The sequence below is a fragment of the Balearica regulorum genome, chromosome 4, assembly GCF_011004875.1.
Source record: "Balearica regulorum gibbericeps isolate bBalReg1 chromosome 4, bBalReg1.pri, whole genome shotgun sequence".
Classification (NCBI taxonomy): domain Eukaryota; kingdom Metazoa; phylum Chordata; class Aves; order Gruiformes; family Gruidae; genus Balearica; species Balearica regulorum.
Window position 1 is genome coordinate 2,578,861 of NC_046187.1, and position 19,457 is coordinate 2,598,317.

The 19,457-nt window shown below is 52.6% G+C and overlaps 1 protein-coding gene across 5 annotated transcripts in view; it reads left to right on the top strand.

Moving 5' to 3' along the window:
• Nucleotides 1-19,457, top strand: part of FRAS1 (Fraser extracellular matrix complex subunit 1) — a 160,062-nt gene that overhangs the window by 126,599 nt on the left and 14,006 nt on the right. For 4 of the 5 annotated variants that reach the window (XM_075750918.1, XM_075750920.1, XM_075750921.1 and 1 more), the window contains 22 exons: nucleotides 419-544; nucleotides 1,353-1,600; nucleotides 2,745-2,893; nucleotides 3,305-3,467; nucleotides 4,217-4,352; nucleotides 5,383-5,579; nucleotides 5,916-6,069; nucleotides 6,628-6,891; nucleotides 7,007-7,195; nucleotides 7,598-7,717; nucleotides 8,084-8,263; nucleotides 10,295-10,419; nucleotides 11,034-11,174; nucleotides 11,265-11,492; nucleotides 11,770-11,883; nucleotides 12,954-13,104; nucleotides 14,084-14,243; nucleotides 14,894-15,056; nucleotides 15,524-15,770; nucleotides 16,669-17,013; nucleotides 17,311-17,471; nucleotides 17,848-17,995. In XM_075750918.1, the coding sequence (XP_075607033.1) occupies nucleotides 419-544; nucleotides 1,353-1,600; nucleotides 2,745-2,893; nucleotides 3,305-3,467; nucleotides 4,217-4,352; nucleotides 5,383-5,579; nucleotides 5,916-6,069; nucleotides 6,628-6,891; nucleotides 7,007-7,195; nucleotides 7,598-7,717; nucleotides 8,084-8,263; nucleotides 10,295-10,419; nucleotides 11,034-11,174; nucleotides 11,265-11,492; nucleotides 11,770-11,883; nucleotides 12,954-13,104; nucleotides 14,084-14,243; nucleotides 14,894-15,056; nucleotides 15,524-15,770; nucleotides 16,669-17,013; nucleotides 17,311-17,471; nucleotides 17,848-17,995 (3,909 nt within the window). Of the gene's footprint in view, nucleotides 1-418; nucleotides 545-1,352; nucleotides 1,601-2,744; nucleotides 2,894-3,304; nucleotides 3,468-4,216; nucleotides 4,353-5,382; nucleotides 5,580-5,915; nucleotides 6,070-6,627; nucleotides 6,892-7,006; nucleotides 7,196-7,597; nucleotides 7,718-8,083; nucleotides 8,264-8,513; nucleotides 8,668-10,294; nucleotides 10,420-11,033; nucleotides 11,175-11,264; nucleotides 11,493-11,769; nucleotides 11,884-12,953; nucleotides 13,105-14,083; nucleotides 14,244-14,893; nucleotides 15,057-15,523; nucleotides 15,771-16,668; nucleotides 17,014-17,310; nucleotides 17,472-17,847; nucleotides 17,996-19,457 lie in introns of those variants that run through there. The other variant, XR_012835140.1, reaches the window with a different exon arrangement.

Sequence of the window (19,457 nt, forward strand, 5' to 3'; positions counted from 1 at the left end):
TGCTCTGCAGTTGCTGAAGCGTTGGGTGGTGGTGTGATCTGGTACGCCGGGTTGTTTAGGATAAGCCACTGTCTGCTTGTGTCAGGAGGTTCTCTGGGGATTTTGTAGATACCCCCCTGCTACACGAACATCTCTCTCATAAGCCGAGGGTTTGCATAGCTGTCCTTTGGGAGCCGTACTGGCAATAAGTTCTCTGACACAGCCTCTGCTCTGCGCATCATCAGGGGACTAATTAATTATTTCCATGAAACCAGCAAGCTCTTGGCCCAGGGCAGCTCCAGAATTATTTTACTTTTCACCTACTGACCGAATTGCAGTTTATTGACTCTGTGCACAAGAGCGCATCGCAAAACCTAAGGACTATTCCTGGCGTAGTGTCTGAGGATGCTGAAGCCGTGCTCTCTTGTCCCCGGCACAGGGATCCAGTTAGCCGTGAGCGACACAGATACGGCCCCCGAGGGTCTTTTCTTTGAGCTGGTGAAACCTCCCCGTCACGGCATTGTGCTCAAGTACGGCGCAGGCGTGCAGGAGCGCATGAGAGCAGGTGAGTTGAGCAGAAGTCTTCTTCAGCGCGGGAGGAGAGGGGTCAGCGCGTGCCTGTCCGCCTAGCTGGTTCAGTTGACCAGGAGGAGACAGATGCCTCTGGCGGATACGGCTGCATCCATAAGAGAGTGAATTTTCTGCCTGGAAGCGTGTGACTGCAGGAGGGAGCGCATCAAAGACGTTTTCCCAGTTGTGGTTTAGTTCCTGGCTGACTCAGCGCGTTGCCTGCACCGCGTAGGTGTGGGCTCCTTGCCAGTCGCCCTGCTGTGATGCCTTTAACACGCTCTTTTCTTTTGGTTTACACGGTAAGTTGTATCTGAAGTCATTTCACGAAGGAACGTAACGAACGTTTCTCCTGAAGCCTATGGAAACCCGTTGTGGTCCCAACGGTCAAAAGCTCCCGTGGAGTTTTACTGTGGATTTGGGTGGCAGGGGTTTCCAGCGTGTGATCAGGTGAACAAATACTATCTGTAGGAGAGTAGCGCAAGCAGAAGACAGAAGCTTTTTTCCTAGCTGTGTCAGGCACGAGCTTACAAAGCAGCTGGGAACAAAAGGAGCATCTGTGCGTTCCCAGAGGATCTTAAAGAGTCGCTGTGCCTGTGAAACGGTGAAGGTTACAGCTTTTCCTCTGCCTTGCATGCATACCGGCTCCTTAATAAACGTCTTCATGACTTCCCTGTCAGGGTGGCGGCATTAAATGCCAGTTTAGTACATGAAGTCTGTTAGTAAATTGGGGCCTCAGGCCGTTTGACTTGGATTGGTGCTCTGAACCAGAGGGTTTCTGATGAGTGCGTTTGCTTTTTGGGAAGGCGACACCTTCACCTACGAGGACGTCACTCGAAATGCTCTGCAGTACGCGCACGATGGTTCGTCGGCAGCAGAGGACAGCATGGAGATCTCCGTCACCGACGGCGTCACCACAGTGACCACGGTGCTGAGGGTGGAAGTGGCCCTGCTGGATAACGACGGTCCGCAGCTGGCCCCGGGCTGCCTGCTGACAGTCACGGTGGCTAGTAAAAGCTCCGTGACTCTCTCTCGGTTGCACCTCGCTTATGTTGTAAGCTTTCATCTGTTTCTGAAGGCAGCGAACGCTGCCGGCCTCCCTTTCCTCGTCCCCCCGCAGACCCTTCGCTGCACACACCTCTCTGCTCTCAGCGTGGATTCTTGGCAGGGAGCTCGAGGTTTCACCGTGGCCTGACTTGGGCTGCCAAAAAGGGGATAATAGACTCTTTCATCCCACAGGGGTTTAAGGCGATCCCTGTTTGACTGAAACGGAGGTGAACTGCCACGCTAAGCATGAGAACTGTTTTAATCCCAGATTTTTCCTATCGAACAAACTTGCTCATAAAGCGCATGGATTTGCTAAGTGATAATCCCTTGAACGTTTCAGCCCCCGCATCCCCCTTCCAGAATTGCCTGGTTCTTTTTCTGGACGTATTTGATACAAGTCTGGGGTCTGTCCTGTCCTCCTCTTGAGGAGGAAGGCTGACAGGGGAGCTGCTCAGGTTCAATCTGAGTAAGAGAACAGTTTGGGAAAAGAAGATTTAATTCCTGACCCGTATGCTGAGGTTATGATGATTTCCGCTTTGGGTCTAATCTTTCAGGCAACCAGCAAAAACTTTTAGAAGAAAGATGACATCTGAGTTGTGATATCATAGAGATGGTTGTACTTAATGTAGTTTAAAAGAGCCAAAATCAGCTTTCAGTTTAACGTGAATCTGGCTTTTGCAGCATTGCTCTGCATTAAGCTTTGTTTTACTAAGAACTGAGCTTAGCTCTGTGTCTCACGGGTGGGCAACAGTTTCGGCCTCTGCCAGCTGTCGGCCAGATTTTGGCGCACGTCATCTGGAGTCAGGAAAAGCACGTTACGTAAATGGTCCAGTCCAATAGAAGCGTCGAGTAGTCCAAACCCCAAAATACCAGGTTTAGGTCTGGGAGATTGTGCGGGTGTGATACAAGGACACAAGTAAAACTTCTCTGAGCCGAGAGGAAATGAAAATCTGTTTTGTGGTAGATTCTGAGAGCGCCAACCCAATCGACTCTCGTCTCGTTGATAGAGCTTCCTTGAGTAGTCCTCAGCTGTGGGTCTGGGGCTTGATACGTTTCCCTATAAAACATTTTATTCCTCCTTCCATTTTTAGTGGAGGGAAACAAAAGCTAATCTTGTCTTGGTTCGATTTGGTTTGTTTCTTCGTGTTTAGGACAACAATTCTCCCGACTCGGAGATAAGAATCCAGTTAATCTCTCTGCCTGCCTACGGCACCCTCTTACGGATGTCTGGCTCTCGTGCTGAAGGGCTTTCCAAGGTTTATAATTTCACCATGGAAGACATCAACAACCAGAGGATCAGGTATCAAAGAGCTATTCTCCTTCAAGCCGTGCCTTTCCGCAGGGATCTCTGGGCTGTATTATGTTAGTACAAAGTGCGTCAAAGAGATTTTTTTACCTTTCTTGGCTCTTGTATCGTATGGGATTCTAACTGAGAGCATGTCCTATGCACGGAATGAGGTGTTTCCGCACGTCTGAAATGCCAGTAGTTGGCGTAGCTTCACATTACGGGAATTTTGTCTGCGTCCGCAACGTCGTGGTGATACTTTAGGTGGGCGACACCTGGAAGGGTGATTTAAAAGAACTCAGGGAATGGACGCGAAGGAGGGTTGGGAACTGAAATACCGCCTCTCTTTCAGGAGGTGTGCGTTCACCTCTAAATGCAGGGCTGAGATGTGTTTGCCTGACCCAGACCGCGTTCTGACTTTCGCAGCTACTCCACCACATTTGAGACCAGCAATCAGCCCGTTACGGACATCTTCCACTTCGCCGTTTTTGATGCAGATGACAACCGGCTCGACAGGCAGATGTTCACTGTCACAATCGCGCCTGCCCAGACAATGCCGTCGCTCGTTGCTTTTGCTGACCATATCACTGTAAGTGGCTGCCCAGGGTACTAGGAACGGTGACGGGAATGTCTTAGATGCAAGGAATTGAACAGCTTTCCTGGACTGAGGGAAAATCGATGAAGAAACACGGTGTTGCACATGCAATCCCGTGAGCGCAAAGGGTTAACTAATTATTGGAGGCCAGAGGAGGCGGACAGTACAGCTGTATCCCTGAACCTCGTCTGCTTACATCTGGACGGGAGCGGGGTTCTCCCTAGCGCGTCCTGCTGATAGCAGTGGAACAAGTCCGACTCGGCCCTTTTTAATATTTCGTCCCTTATTTCACCAGCTTATCCATAACAGATGAGCAGAAGGCAAGTCTGAAAACATCTGGCGCTTTGGCCTGATACGCAGCATTTCAGGCTCCTTATCAAAGCCCTTTGAAGCGATCTCCCTCCTTTCCAGCTTTGCATTCCCCCTCCCTTGCCTTCAAAAGGCTCCCCTCAACAAGAAACGCAGATCTCGCCTTCCAAGAGGTCAGCGTGACTCTGCCAGTTCTCTTCTTGCCCTGATGAAGGACCCACCGGCTCTTCTTGGGGGCCAGGCCAGCTTTGTTCTTCCCCTCCCACCTCCCATCCCAGCTGATCTCATGCCGAACACATCTAGGGGAGGATGGGACAGGACCCGCGGGACTGGGCAAGCCTCTTCCATGGAGGCAGGCTTGTTGAGTAACAGTTTGTGCGTTGCTGTGCGTTGTGCGCATCGGCGGGGGTTTTCCACGTGCTTTTGGTTTCCAGGTGGATGAGGGAGGCAGGGTCCCGCTGCTGGCTCATCACCACGTAGCTGCGGATTACGATACGGCTGCCAAGGAAGACCTGAGGGTCACAGTTCTCACTCTCCCTATGTACGGCTACCTTGAAAACACTAAGACAGGTAAACTGCTTGGCTATCGCTTCTTCCTCTTGGCTGATGAAAGGGAACGTAGGGATTGCCATGCTGGAGCACGTTCCAGTCTGTCTCAGTGCGGTGCTCGTTGGCATCGGTTGATCCCAAAGAGCTCGTGAGGGCAGCGTTACGAGATAAAGTGTCTCTGGGGAGCGTTGCCTCCTAATTCTCGTTGGTTGGAGACGGGTCGACGTTGTGGGACTGGGGCATTAAGAGCCTTTTCAAGCCCGTGTGGTGTATTTTCCTCATGCCTTATTTTGGCTGTCCTTGTTACGGCAGAACAAACTTTGCTAAATTCCTCTCAATGTCCCAGCAAGCTGTAAGGCTGTGAGAGCTGTGGCAGAGCACGGCTGGTAGCGTTCTCTTCATCTCACTGTATTATCGAGAAAAGGTAGGATTTGTACCGTATTGTGCAAAGGCGTTCATCCAGGAGACTCGTCTGCTTAATCCTACGTGTGGTCCTAACAGGAGCGGCGTATATCATTTGACTTAATTCGTAACTTGCCTTGTAAAATATCACATGGCGGCTTGTTACAGCAGCGATTGCCTTTCTTCTGGAGAGCACGGGTTGCTAACCATTACGCGTCACCCCTCCTAATTGCGTCCTACGAATGAACTCCAGTTTGTGCCATTTTGGTAAGGGGGAGCCTCTCTCCTCGAACAGGCAACGGCTGGGTGATTTTCTTGGCTGCGAGACCTGGTTTTGCAGGGCGAAGCTTGATGTAGAGATTGTGTTGAGGCCAGATGGCCCGTTGTCTCATCTCTGAAGAAAGCCTGGGCAGTTCTGGACGTGGGATCACTTGTACTACACGTAAAACCACAGCTTCCCTGATGCCTACTCTAACGCAGCAGACGTTGCTTTCTACAAGGGTCACGAGACGTGCGAAAGCCACGTTGTAGGAACGAACGTCCTTCTGCACCCTTCGCCACGTGCCAGTCTTCTCCTTACCCTGCTGCTTTTATTTTTAGGTCATCAGTGAACGGAACATCCTTTCACTAGTGGTATTCTGGTTTGCAGGTGAGAGTTTTGGCCCACAGAGCGAGTCTGCCGTGACCGCAGACGCATCCTTTTCCCTTCAAGATGTTCTAGAGAACAGCATTTACTACTTCCAGAGCCTCCACGAAAGCATCGAGCCGACGAGCGACGTTTTCAGCTTTTACGTGAGCGACGGCTTCAGCCAGTCTGAGGTGCAGAGCATTAACATCACAATTCAGGTATGCCTCTGCTCACTCCTTTGTAACACGTGGGAAGGGGACTGAAGGGACCTGCCTTCCTCCTATCTGATTCCTTCCCCTAGCGCAGGCACGTAATTCCCCGTGACGCCAGAAGAACAGAGGTGCATTGCAGCGTCTTCCCCAGGGCTTGTTTCTTAGATGTCTCCCCGCCCTCTTAGAAGCAGCCGGGGCGCTGGATAGATTTGGAGAGACTGGTGTAGCCCGATATCGGCACCAGTCATCCTGTCATTTGGGAGGTTGTATTTCCTTCAGGCGGGCAGCGGGCTTTTCCCCTCGGCCGTTTCCCTTGATTGACTGTGTGCCTTTTGGGACCAGCGGCAGAACGACGAGCCCCCAAAGATGGTGCTGGAACCGGTCAGGGCGCGGGAGGGCTCGGGTCTGGTCGTTACCAACTCTTCCCTCAACCTGCGGGACTTGGACACCCAGAGCAGTGAGCTTGTCATCACGGTCACCGAAAGTCCTGAACACGGTAAGTCCTGACAGGCCGCGGGGGTGAGAGAACGCGCGCGTGGGTCTTTGTGCGTCCGTGGGTCTTTAGAGCTGCGTGTCCGTAGGTCTGGGCGTGCATAACGGCCCCTCATGTGAGCGAGGAGTATTTCTATAAAGCGCATTTAGTCTGTCTTTGGGCCCGCAGCCACGGAGGGATTGTGCTTCGGAACAGACCTCTGAGAGCTGTCCCTCGCTCTTCCTGGCAGAGGGGACGGGGGACCGCATGCACGCCCCTGGGAAGTTCCCTTTTGCGTTACCCCATTTCCTGCTGCGGGGCTCAGTTCCAAGGAGCCGAGCAACCAGCATCTCTCTGCGGTGATGAAGCAAGGCAGGGTGTCCGGCGAAGGCTAGCGTCGTGTTCCACTGGCGAGGGCTGCGCACCCTTTCTCAGATCTCCTGTACGGAGCCAAATTCTTACCGGCTTTGGCAACGAGCAGATAACTCCCTTCAGTTTTTCCCATCCCGCTGAGACCAGGCACGCATTGTCCCCAGCAGTCCGTCTTCTCCCCATAATTTTCATCCATCTATTGCTTTTCAGGTCATCTCCGCAAGAGGCAGACCGCTGCGGAGCCCCCGCAGCGTGGACGTGCGCTGGCCGTGGGCTCGTCCTTCACCTACCAGGACATTTTGGATGAGCTGATCGTTTATACTCAGAGCGGAGCGGCAGCACAAACAGACGAGTTTGGCTTCTCCGTCACGGACGGTCTCCACACGCGGACGGGGAGGCTGGAGTTCTTCATGGAGCTGCCGAAGAAGCAGCCACCCACGTTAGATGTCAACAGGGGCTTGCAGCTCCCAGTTGGTACGGGGAGAGGGGGGAGGACGGTATTGCTTGCTGTTGCTATGTGGTCCAGTCTAAACCAGTCGCTTAGCTGGACTGGCTGAAGCTGTTTGTGGACTTTCTTTCTCTGGTCCAGGCTCTGCGGCATACCTCACAGATCAGCACTTGAAAGCAGCAGCTCTTTATTCGGATGACACAACGATTCGATTTGTCCTGAAGAAGGATCCCAGCGTGGGCCAGCTCCAGTTGACCAAAACTGATAATCCCGTCCGGATCTCTGTCAAAGGACCTGTGAAAAGCTTCACGCAGGCTGATATAAATAAAGGTGAGAGCGTTTGATTTTAGATAATCACAGCAGGTAATAGGTAGTCCGGCGAGGAGCAGGGAGTCGGACTCGGTGATCCTTATGGATCCCTTCCAACCGGAGATATTCCGTGCTTCTGTGATCTTTATGAGAGGGGGAGGATGGCTTGAAGCAGGGAAGGGAGAGGGAAAGAAGATAGAGAAGGTTGTTATGTTGGAGCAGAAACACGTATCATTAAGCAGGTGTTAAAAAGTCTCTCTCAGCAGGAGAAAAAGAATAAAGACAAAAAATAATGAAACCCAAATCCAGGAGCTCTGTCAAGTCCCAAGTCCCTCGGCTTATCGTGCCAGCCTGGTGCCAAGCTAAGAATGAAATGATACGGCCGGTGCTAAACCACCTCTTTCCTCCTGTCCCTCTCTCCAGGGCACGTGCTGTACAGTCACGAGAAAGGGGATCCTGGCGGAAATTTCGCCTTCGCCTTCGATGTGACCGATGCAGATGGCAGCAAACTGTCGGACCAGGTTTTTTATATTAGCGTATTAGGTAAAAGATTCCCATCCCTCACGTACTGCACGTTCAGATCTGATTCTTGAGATGAAGTTTTTACTCGCTGTTAATTCAAAGGCCTTGGAGGTTTGGGGCACGGGGAGAGTTCACGGGTGTAAGGACTAGCTCTTTGGCTTCTGATAAACTCACTGGAAAAAGTAGAAGCGTTCCCCTTGGTATCTTCATACCGTCTAGATTGTCTTTAAGGCTCTGTAACGTTACCGTCCCCTCGATTAACGTGAGGCCCAGAGTACCTGTTTTGGAATTACCGGTGTTTGTGCGTATGTTGTACCCGATTTAAATAACACCGAGCAAAGGAGGGCGAGCGTCTCCTAACTCAGACTTTGCATTTAACCCTTTCAGAGGACAGATTCCCCCCTTCCATCATCGCTAACGAAGGGTTGGTCTTGGATGAGAACTCGGCAAAGACGATCACGCCCCTCCAGCTCTCCGCCAGCGACCGGGACAGCGAGCCGAGCCAGCTGCAGTACAAGCTGACCAAGCAGCCACAGCTGGGGCATCTGGAGCACGCCGCCTCCCCAGGTTAGCAGGGCGGATTTTACTCGGTCGCTACTCCTAGGAGCAAAGCACTGGAGGGCTTTTGAGCCCTAGAGATTGGCTGCAGGAAAAATGTGCTCGGAGGCAGCAGCACAGAATGATTTTTGTGTCAGAAATGTGATGGTCATTAGCCCAGGGAGAACAGGGTGATTAGCCCGATAATCACAGATGAGGATTCATTCAGCCTCTGGGTGAGTTCATTGCCCACGGTAACCTCGCCTGGTTGACGTCGCAGATCAGTCCGGCTTGCCGCTGTGCGAATCTCCCCTTTCAGGATGTATTGCTGCATCCGCGTGACAGGCAAACCTTCAGCCTTTTCTGTGACCGCCTGTAGTACAACGCCCCAAGGAACCCATCCCCGAACGGCCACGGTAATAGAGCCCACCTTGGTGAGCAGACACCGTGCTTTCGGTCCCCCTCTTGGCCAGGATGGCCCTCGGTCCCCGAACACCAGCCTCTTTTCCCGGCAGTGCTTTGGAGGGAGGAAGGGAACTAAAGAAACTTGGTTGTGGTGTGAGGGATGCGCTGGATAATGAATTCTGGGAGTTCGGAGAGAGGGAAATGGTCGGTCCTGTGAAACTCAGAAAGTAACAACCTGCAAACGTGATCTGAGTTTGAGAGTTGCCTTCCCTGCCCCCTGACAGTACGAGTGTCCTACCCTTCTCTGTTTGAATTAATCGAAATCTATGCTGTCATATAATATGCTCTTCCCGTTTAGATTATACTCATCTAAGATGATATTTCTTCCTAGAATTAGATTTCTCATTAACGTGAGAGCAAAGTGGAAATATCTGCTGTGTGTTTTCAAGATGCAGACGGTCCCTGTACCAGCTCGGTTTTAAGCGTGTGGTTTTACCAGCTCCGTTTTAGCCCGTCTGCTCGCGGTGCGAGATGTCCTCGGGCAAACACATTGAAAGGGTAGGAACAGTGCGTGGAAGCTATAATGAGCAAACCCCCTGCTGAGAGAAAAATTAAAAAAAACTTGCAAGGTTTTTGTCTAAATTGCGCACTAAACAGTGAATCCCCTCCTCTGGAGACCTGAAAGAGCTGGGTTAAGGATTTTATTCCTCCTGTTATTTAAACTGTGATGATTCTGACTTCTGTGCACGTTCCGTGTCTGTGATGGACTAAGAGATACACGCACTGTGAAGGCGTTGTCCTCACGATTTCCGGCACCTAAACCTGAGGAGAGAGTACTGATGTGTTCAAAAGAGAACACAAATGTTGAAAGCTAATGAGCTCTGAGGAAACCTTGGCTAATCGTCCCGTTTTGGCTCATTTATTTATATCCGATCCTGGTATCTTTTGTAGCGTGGCCAGTACTTGTCAGTAGCCATTTAACACGGTAAACTGGTGAAAAACTTTTTGTCGGGGTTTTTGTTGTTAAGAGCAGTAAAACTGTGGAACTGCAGCGGCGAGACTTAAAGGCTTTGGAAAATGCTTGTCGGGTACCTTTCTGTGTCTGTGTCACACCTGACAACCTGTAAAGATGTCAGCGTTGAAAATGGGGCTTAGTCCCTTCTAAACGCAGCGGGACAAGGAGGGGAAAAGAGAGCAGAGACTTGGAAGGCATTTTCGGAAAGTGCCGTGAGGCCAGGAAGCCTTTTTTTTTCAGCGATGCCGCAGGTCAACCGGCCCCGCGCCGGAGTGAAAATGGAAGCGTTACACCTCCCGTTGCTCTCACCGCTTCTCCCTCGCCCTCTGCCCCGAGATGCCCGTCCCCAGCAGGGTGTCCTGACGGCGCGAGCGCCGCTGTAGAACCCTCCGTCTGGGAGGAAGTCTGTACTTCTTCCTGCGGAAGGGCTGCCGCTACGTCGATTTATAAGTTGTCGAGCGGAGTTTTTAGGAGGCTCCGTGCCAGCCGAATCCCTGGCTCAGCTGAGGTTCATGGTACAGCCTGAATCGGAGCAGAACAAGCCAAGGCTGAGCGCTTATGGCTACGTACGGCCAGCTCCCTATATTTTTCCCTGCCTCGCTCTTTCAATCGCCCATTTGCCCCTGTTGTTCTTTTTCCAGGGACAAGAATTAGTTCTTTCAGCCAGGCAGACTTGGCCTCTCGCAGCATCCGGTACGTCCACACCAGCGACATTGAAAAGCACGCAGATGCGTTCACCTTTTCTGTTTCTGACGGAACGAATGAGGTAAGTCCCGGCATGGTTTTTTTTGCAGGCTGTTGATTCTGTAGGATGTGATGGGAGTCAGTTTTCCTCTTGGGTGCTTGCAAGAGACAGTTACACCTAGCAAAGGAAATGAAAGAAGCCACGCACGGGCTGGTCATTTGGCAACGGCGTGAAATGTTTCCTCTGCTGCGAGAGATCTTACGTACCGCAGGGGAGGGAATGAGCCTTGGCCATCTGAGATGTAGCCTCATGAGACTGGTTGACCAAGCTTTCATTGTCTGGTTTTCATCTGCTTCTCGATTGCTCCTAGAAGCACAGTTAGACCCTTGAGAAATGTCTTCTTCCTGCTGTCTGAAAGGGAAAAATCATAGCTGCAAATAGAACGGGAGGGAGGGAAGGAAAAGTGAGTGTCCATAAATATCACAGAAAAAGGAAGAATTGGTGGGGAGGGATAGAGGAGGTCACGTTCAGAAGGCCTGAGCTTAGAAGCTCTCATTTACCCAACTGAACAAGGCCAAAATCAAGTGACCCATACTCTGCAGATCACTGCGGTCTCCTTAAAGCGTTCCTGTTTCAATGGAGTTGCACTCTTGGTAGACTGAATTCCTCAAGAGATGCTTTCCTTCCTGTTCCAGGTGAGCCAGACGTTTGACATCACCATAAACCCTGTGGATGACTCCTTACCCGTAGTGCAAAGCCTCGGGATGACGGTTCAGGAGGGTCTGAGAAAAACCATCACGGAGTTTGAGCTTAAAGCAACAGATGCTGACACAGAGGTAAGGCAGGACTCGCCCTGGCCTCCTCCCTCCCCTGTCCTGGTGCTGGGGTCATGCCATCAGCGTTGCCACTCTCTCTCCTTGATGCAGGCTGACTCAATTACGTTGACAGTCGTGCAGCCCCCCCGGCACGGCCTGATCGAACGCACCAGCAACGGGCAGCGTTACCACCAAGCCACCACCTTCACGATGGACGACATCTACCAGAACCGCATCAGCTACAGTCATGATGGTAGCAACTCGGAGAAGGATCACTTCACTTTCACTGTGTCTGATGGGACCAATCCCTTCTTCGTTATGGAAGATGGCGGGAAGAAGGTAAGGGGAGGAGAAGGAATGGGAGGGAGATCTTCTATAGCTAAGAGAAAGCTCTCAGAGAAGGGGAAGCTTAGCTGCTGTCGCTCCACCGAAGATAAGGGCTGAGTATTGTCAGTTAGGTGATGCCATCTGCTTCTTCCCTGGTGTAGCAGCCTCTCCGCGTGCAAACTCGCCCCAGGACCTTGATCCCAGCAGAGTTGAAGGGAGCAAAGCTGGTAACACGGTGCATGAGGCTCTGACTCCCGAAGTAACAGCCGTCTCTCTGAACTTTTGTCAGGTTGTGACAGCAGCACCGCAGCGCTTCACAGTGGCCATCCTCTCTGTGGATGACGGGACGCCCAGGGTCGTCACCAACCTGGGTTTGCAGTGGCTGGAGTACGTGGATGGCAAGGTAACCGCCTGCCCGGGTTCAGCTTCGATCGTTTCTCAGGCTGTTCCGGGACAAGAAGCTTCACAGGAGAACATCCTGATCCTTCAGCGGTTTTAGTTTTGTGGTAGAGAACGGGTGTCCCTCCGTGCTTATGAACTGTCTTGGAAAAGGCAGAGGTGTGCAGGGATGCCTGCGCCGTGGCTCCATTAGCGAAACCAGGCAGCGTGGCTCCAGGGCACTAAATTGCTTCCCGGACCACCCCCTTCCCTTCCATCAGCAGGACCACCGAGCCTGGCTCTTCTTGGCTCTTGCACGTGCAGTACAGCTCCTGCCTGCCTTCCTGGGCGGACACGTCCTGCCCCTCGTCCCTCCTCCCCAGGGCGGTATGTTTTCAGCTGTACCGATGGCAGAGAAGTCTTGAGTATCTGCTGACGTGGTAGAGATAGATGGCTATCAAAAAGAAATGTGGTGGGCTATCAAAGAAATGTGGTGGCTATCAAAAAGAAATGTGGTGGCTATCAAAGAAATGTGGTGGCTATCAAAAAGAAATGTGGTGGCTATCAAAGAAATGTGGTGGCTATCAAAAAGAAATGTGGTGGCTATCAGAGAAATGTGGTGGCTATCTGGGCTCAGATTCCTGACTTCCAAAAAAGGCTCCTGCAGTTCCAGTCTCTCTTTGCTGTTAAAAGTGTTTTCTTTGTAAGAGAAAGCCAAATGTGGACCAGCTGAGGCACATCCCTGTGAGGTCAGTTGAAAGAGGACGAGTGCAGGCGCACTACAGCGGCGTGAACTGCCCTGAGTCCTTCAACTTGAGGCTGTTTGTAGCTGGTTTGGGCCAAGCCAGGCCTCACCTGAGCGTCAGCACGGTTCGTGGAGCGGCCATTTCCAGCTGAAACCAAAAGATTTGTCATAGCTTTTATCCCCAGCTCGATCGGGCTGGGCACCTTGTTCTGAATTTGCTTTTCTCTGAGCCACAATGGTTTTTTATTAAACAGACCAAATGTGAGGCAGAATTTGAATCCTTCCTGTGCTTTTACATCCGCCAGCTTTTCCCCTCACGGATTTATTCCCTTGGTTTGGCTTTAACCCAGGCAACCAACCTAATCACGAAGAAGGAATTACTGACGACCGATCCTGACACAGACGACAAGCAGCTGATCTATGAGATAACAACTGGTCCCAGAAACGGTTACGTGGAGAAGAAGCTGAAACCGGGGACAGCTGTGACCACCTTTACGCAGGGTATGGACGATGGGCTGGATGCTGTTGATTTTGTAAGTCCCTTTGTCCGGGTAGCTTGTGCCAGGGGGAAAGGGGAGAAGACAAAGGGCGAATCTCAAAGGGGCGTCAAAAATAAGAATTGAGCTTTGCTCTCGATTGCAGAAATCCTGTGATTTCTTATGGATGCCAGCCTGTGTCCTGTAGCACACCCAGCTTCTCCAGGCTTGTTAGAGCTGGAGATGCGACTTGGGACAGCAAAGACTTGTAGAGATGGCAGATGGCACGTGGATCTAAGCGTCACAAGGGCTGGTAGATGTTTAGCCAGCAGTGCGGAGTCAACAACGCCTGGAAAGTTCGCGGTCGGAGGGCCGAGGGAAGGGGAGGTGGGGGAGTCACCGCTGCCTACACCACGGTGCTCCTTCGGACTCCTTCAGAGAGGCTCAACTCACAGCGCAGCCTTTTTTAGCATTTCTGCCTTTTTTTTTCTTTTTTTTTTTTTTAATAGCGTTCCTGCTACTGCAGGTCGCAGAGCCCGGCACCAGACCGCGTTAGGTGCTGGACAAATGCGGTCAGCAGTTCTGCTGGTTTAGGGCTGGAGGTTGGCAGACGTGTATGGTACTGCAGATGGTCAGAGCACCCGAACCATCTCAGCGGTGAGAAGAGCCCTGTTAGGACGTGCCAGCTTAGAGAACAGCACTGACATACGTGCTGCCCAAGGAAATTCATATTTCTTGCATTTCATCAAAGCTACTTTAGATTTACCTTATTTTTAAGTACGAGCCGTTACGGATAAAGACTAGGCAAGGGGATGTCTTGTCACAGCTCGTAGGCTGGCTTCTACCACAGGTGAGACCAAGGAAGGTAGAAAAGCTGCTGCAGCGTAAAGGGCGTGTGGAGAACCCGATCCCCGCGGCAGTGCAGATGCACGTCTCCGCGCTGCTCGTCTGTAAAAGTGCCGTTGAATTTCTGGGTTGGCTCATCGGATGTCTCCTCCTGGCAGAGGATGTGAACCAGGGGCTCGTTCGGTACGTGGCGCATGAGGAGAAGGTTCAGGAGACCACGGACAGCTTTCAGTTCCTAGTGAAGGACAGTAAACCCAACGTGGTCAGCGGCAACATCTTCCACATCCAGTGGTCTCTCCTGAGCTTTACACGCACCAGGTAAATGGGGTTTACAGCACTCCTCAGAGAGATGGGGTCATACCCGGAATGAGCAGAGGAGGTCTGGGATACGTCATTGGACCTACAGCGTGGAAACGAGATTGCGGGGCAGTTGTGGTGAGGTGGATGTCAGTCTCTTCTCCCGAGCAACAAGTGATAGGACAAGAGGAAACGGCCTCAAGTTGCTCCAGGGGAGGTTTAGGCTGGATATTAGGAAAAAAGTCTTCACTGAAAGGGTGGTCAGACATTGGAACAGGCTGCCCAGAGAGGTGGTGGAGTCACTGTCCCTGGAGGCGTTCAAAAAGCGTGTAGACGTGGCACTTCGGGACATGGTCTAGTAGACATGGTGGTATTGGGTTGACAGTTGGACTTGGTGATCCTAGAGGTCTTTGCCAACCTGAAAGATTCTATGATTCTATGATTCTACCATCATTTCTGCCTGTGTTTCCCTGGCACCCCGTCGGGACTGACTGTAGTGCTGCACGTGGCATTGCTGTTGAATTGACGCTGTTGATTTCTGGCGGGAGGCGTAGGGCAGCCCACGGCAGCCGGTACGACGGCGGGAACTCCTGTGCGTGCCTGCCGGGTTAAACCGTGGCGCGGGGCTTGCTCCCCAGCCTGGTATTTCTATCTGCTCGTTTCGTTTCCAGCTACAACGTCAGAGAGAACGCAGGCTCTGTGAGCGTCACCGTGAGGCGGACTGGTAACCTCAACCAGTACGCGATCGTCTTGTGCCGCACGGAGCCGGGAACGGCCACCTCCAGCTCCGGTTCGCAGCCGGGAGAGCAGGACTACGTGGAGTACGCAGGGCAGGTAGGTTGGGACAGCGGGAGAGGGAAGGTCTGACCATGCATGCCATCACGGCTGGATGAAAGAACTGATAAAAACTGATAAAACCACAAAGGAGACTGTTTCCTTTCTGAAACTTTGTGGCTTATTTGCTTTTGAGGCAGAGGGTCTCTTTTTTCATCTTTTTTTTTTTTTTTATGTTGGCTTTGCCACAGTGGTCCGTCAGACCACAAATGTTACGGGCGTGCCTCAGTAGGAATGTCATTCCTCATCGCGCAAAGGGGTAAAACCACCGCCGAGATCAGCGCGGGTAGGGCCCTACGGGCTGCGTTTGCTGCTGCCTTTGACCTCCGCTGGCCGTTTATCCTCGGTGAAGGTCGGCGTCGGGGCCGCCCGTGTACGGGGGGACGTGACTCGCGCGAGGGTAAGACAGGAAGGACTCCAGTTTTGGACCCCAGTCCAAGGAGAGCAGCCCGCTTGCTGCCTTCCAGGTGCAGTTTGAGGAGCGGGAGGACACCAAGGCCTGCACCATCGTCATTAACGATGACAACGTCTATGAGAGCGTGGAGAGCTTTGCCGTGGAGCTCAGCATGCCGGCCTATGCTCTGCTGGGGAACATCACCCGGGCCACCGTGGCCATCACCGACGTGGAGGACGAGCCCACCCTGCAGTTCGACAGGAAGACGTACCACGTCAGCGAGAGCGACGGTTTTCTCTCTGCTCCCGTCGAAAGGAAAGGTGGGTCGAGCCAGGCAGAGCGACTTTCCGTACTGCCGTGGGGCTCTGCGGCACGGGAGGGAGAGCGGCTCCGCAGGAGATGCTGCAGGGCCGGTGGGGAGCTCCGGAGACTGGGGACACAGAGAGGTGAAGCGCCTCGGGACAGACCGCGAAGTATCCTGTGGCCGTTTAGAGCTTGGATTTTAATTCCGTACTTTAGGAGATGCGGTTTAGCGCCCGTGTCTTGCAGTCTGCTCGCACATCTCTAGGATTCCTGCGCAGCGGCTGAGGACTCGGTGCGGTACGTACCTTCGCCAGGCTCAGGCAAACGACTGTTTCCTCTTGGCAGGCAAATAACAGTGACCCCCAGAGCACGCGGTGTTCCCTGGACTTTGCCTGTTCGTGATTTTGGGGTGATTCTTTGATTTTTTTTTTTTTTTTTTTTTTTTGGAAGTAGCTTTGTGGTGCAACCGAAATGACAAGCAGATGCGTTCTTTTTTTTTAAAATCTTTCCCAGCTCTGCTGTGTAAGATTGACCAACGCAGCTAAAGCTCCCTACTTTTGGATTCATTTCTCCTCCCAGCACGACCAGGAGCACACGCTTGTATTTATTTCCTGCTTCTCTGTGACCTCTAGGTGCCGTGTTTTGTGCGGACCCTAGCACTGTACTGTATATTCTTTAACAGGCAAGTGCCACCCGTTTCCCGATCGCAGTAACCGAGAGCACAGATTTGGAGCGTCCCTGGAAGTCAGACCTAAGCCAGCTTTTATGCCAGTTTAGGAGCAGGGATGGTGTTCTTTTTAACTCTTCGCTCTCTTTTCTGACTGCTGCTTTATTATTACAGTGAACGGTGTCTCCACCAAATAGATTAAAAGTATTTCTGTCGAGTTACGGGGTTTTTGTCCTGTTGCCTCTTAGGGGACACCAGCAGCACCGTGTCTGCCGTCTGCTACACTGTGCCCAAATCAGCCAAGGGAAGCAGCCTTTATATGCTGGAATCCGGCTCCGACTTCAAGTCCCGGGGGATGGCGGATGACAGCCGCGTTGTTTTTGGTCCGGGCGTCACCCTGACGACGTGCGACGTCACGCTGATCGATGACAGTGAATACGAAGAAGAGGAGGAGTTTGAGATCGTATTGGCCGATGCCTCGGACAACGCGCGCATTGGCAGCCGGGCTTCAGCCAACGTCTTCATCGGCGGACCTAACGACGCCTCCACGGTGTTCCTGGGGAATGCTACTTTTACCGTCAGCGAGGCTGCAGGTGAAGAGTAGGAGGGGGCTCCCCCAGGGCTGCTCCGCGCGGCGTCGGGGTGCTTCCCCCAGGAAGAGGTATCAGAAGGAGCGATTTAGGGGCGCAGCAGCGGAATCGTAAAAGATCCGCGGAGGGTTTCTGTTCTTCCCTCTGCCCCTGCGGGGAAGGTTGGGGTTGTTCTCTGCAGCAGCCGGCGCAGAGCGCAGTGGTGAAGGGAGCGGGGCGTGCCAAAGGGAAAGGAGCGGGTTTGCGGTACGTGGCTGCTTTCTCAACTCGGTTCTCTCTCGTGTGCAACCGGCGATGCAGGAAACATTGAGATTCCAGTCCTCCGACGGGGACCTGACCTCTCAACCCCCATCTCGGTGTGGTGCGCCACTCGGACGTCAGACCCTCCGTCTGCCAGCCCGGGAATCGATTATGTCCCCAGCTCCAGGAAAATAGAGTTCAGGCCAGGCAAGACAGAAGAGGTGAGGAGCCAGTTTGACTCCGACGAGTCTGCTCTGTCTGGCGACACTTCTCTCGTCTTTATGTGCGTGCTCGGTGCTTGCCGTTTGCCCGTTTTAAAAATCCACTTGAGGATTGTTAATGAATCTGCCGGGCACAGATTCCCATCTGATCAGCACTACAGCCAGAGAAAATTCGGTCAGGCTGCCTGCCCCAGGATAAACGCAGCTGCCTGCTCTCCGAAATGATATGCCGGATTTATCTAGGATGTTTTTTCCGTTGATGAACGAATTCGGAAAAGGCCTGACGTAATGACTTTACGTTAGACGCCCAAACGTGAGCGCCGGGAAGGATGACGGCTTTGCGTCTGTAAAAGCATGACGCGTGCTTTCCTTCCAGTTCTGCACTCTGACGATCCTGGACGACGCACAGTACCCGGTGATCGAAGGGCTGGAGACGTTCGTTGTTTATCTCAGCTCGCCCCACGGGGCTGAGCTGACCAAGCCGTTCCAAGCGATCGTGGCCATTAATGACATCCTCCAAGACGGTGAGTTGTCCGCGGCAGCTCTATCCGCTCCGTCCTAGGCTCTTCCTCCACGCTTCCGCTGTCGCGTAAAAGGGTACAAGTCGGATGTGTGGCTGAGGGAGGCCCTCCCGTTGAGTCACGAGGTTCAGAAGGGACCCCCTTGCTTTCTAAACTCCTTCTCAGAGAGGAGCCTAGGTGCGGCTAGGTCCAGTCTTAGTCCCAGACTTGGTCAACGGTTCATGTCTAAAGGATTACGTGCGTAGCGACTTATCAGAGTCAATGTTTGCCTGGCAGAGCCCCACTAAGGACTTTCACTGAAACAGTTTCGCAAAGTTGAAAAGAAAAATAGGTAATTTATTGAGGTGACAGATATAAAAAGTTTGGAATTGCCGTTGATAAATGCACTAACTGCAACAATTGTGAGCTCAAGTTAATAGTTCAGCGCTTTTGTTAATGATAGTTTTCCCGGGGTAACATCCGACATAATCGGAGGCGGAAGTCTTACCACAGAGGCGTCCCTGCTTGGGGAGGAGAGCGGTCCAGGCCCGTCCACCTGTCCAGAGAGTTGGAGTTCTCGTCCTCAAAAAAGAGGATTCTAAATGCCAGATTTATATTTTGGCGAGGTGGGACTAAGTCAGGTATTGTGTGTCGATTGGCCCTTAACAAGGCTTGTTGTGCAGTTGATCGGGGCTGGGGGGGGGAAGTGGCAGAGAACAAAGGCGTTCAGTACAGAGGAGCGGTGGTCTGTTTAGTTTTACCAAAGTAACGTCAAGCTGCGAAGGCTCCCCCTCACCCCAGGCGTCAGTTGATTAAGGAGCAGACCCGTCAGGCGCCGCATCTTGTTAAGATGAACAAATTGCTCATCTCCTGCCCCTGTTCGGGTCCGGTGCTTATCAGCGCAAGATAAGCAAGTTGCTCCATCCCTGCTCTCGCCCAGGCTGGACTCCCCCAGGGCCCCTTCTGCTGGCTCATAACGGCCCTGTGTTCGGCACCAGCAAGCCCGGACAAGTCCGGCATCCCACATCCACGCAGCAGGAGGTTTGGCTAGGTTGGTTATTTCTAGGCTGGATTTAGGTTGTTTTCCTGGGATCCTCCCGTTCCGTCTGGCCGCCCCGTTTCTTTCCGTGCTTCGCTGTCGGCGAGACCTGAGGGTCTGTGGGAGTGCGGGATGGATTGTCCCGTGGCGTTCCCTCTCTTTCAGCCACACTTTGGCTGCCCCGCTCAGAGCTGAGCCCTCGCTCCGTGCTTTCTGTGCGCTCCCTGAGAAAGCCTCACCGCGCGTTTACTGCCTCTTGGGTTTTAACGTCTCTCGCGTTCGCTTGCCTCAGGGAAGCACGCGCTGCGTAATCTAACCCCGTAGTCGCCTCTAATCGTTTCAGCCTTTGCGTCTCGGGTGGAGGTCTGCCCTCTCCGCTGCAAGCGGTCTGTTCTGTGTCTGCCCACAGACGGTAGGGTAACGCTTGGAGGCACAGCACCCAATTCT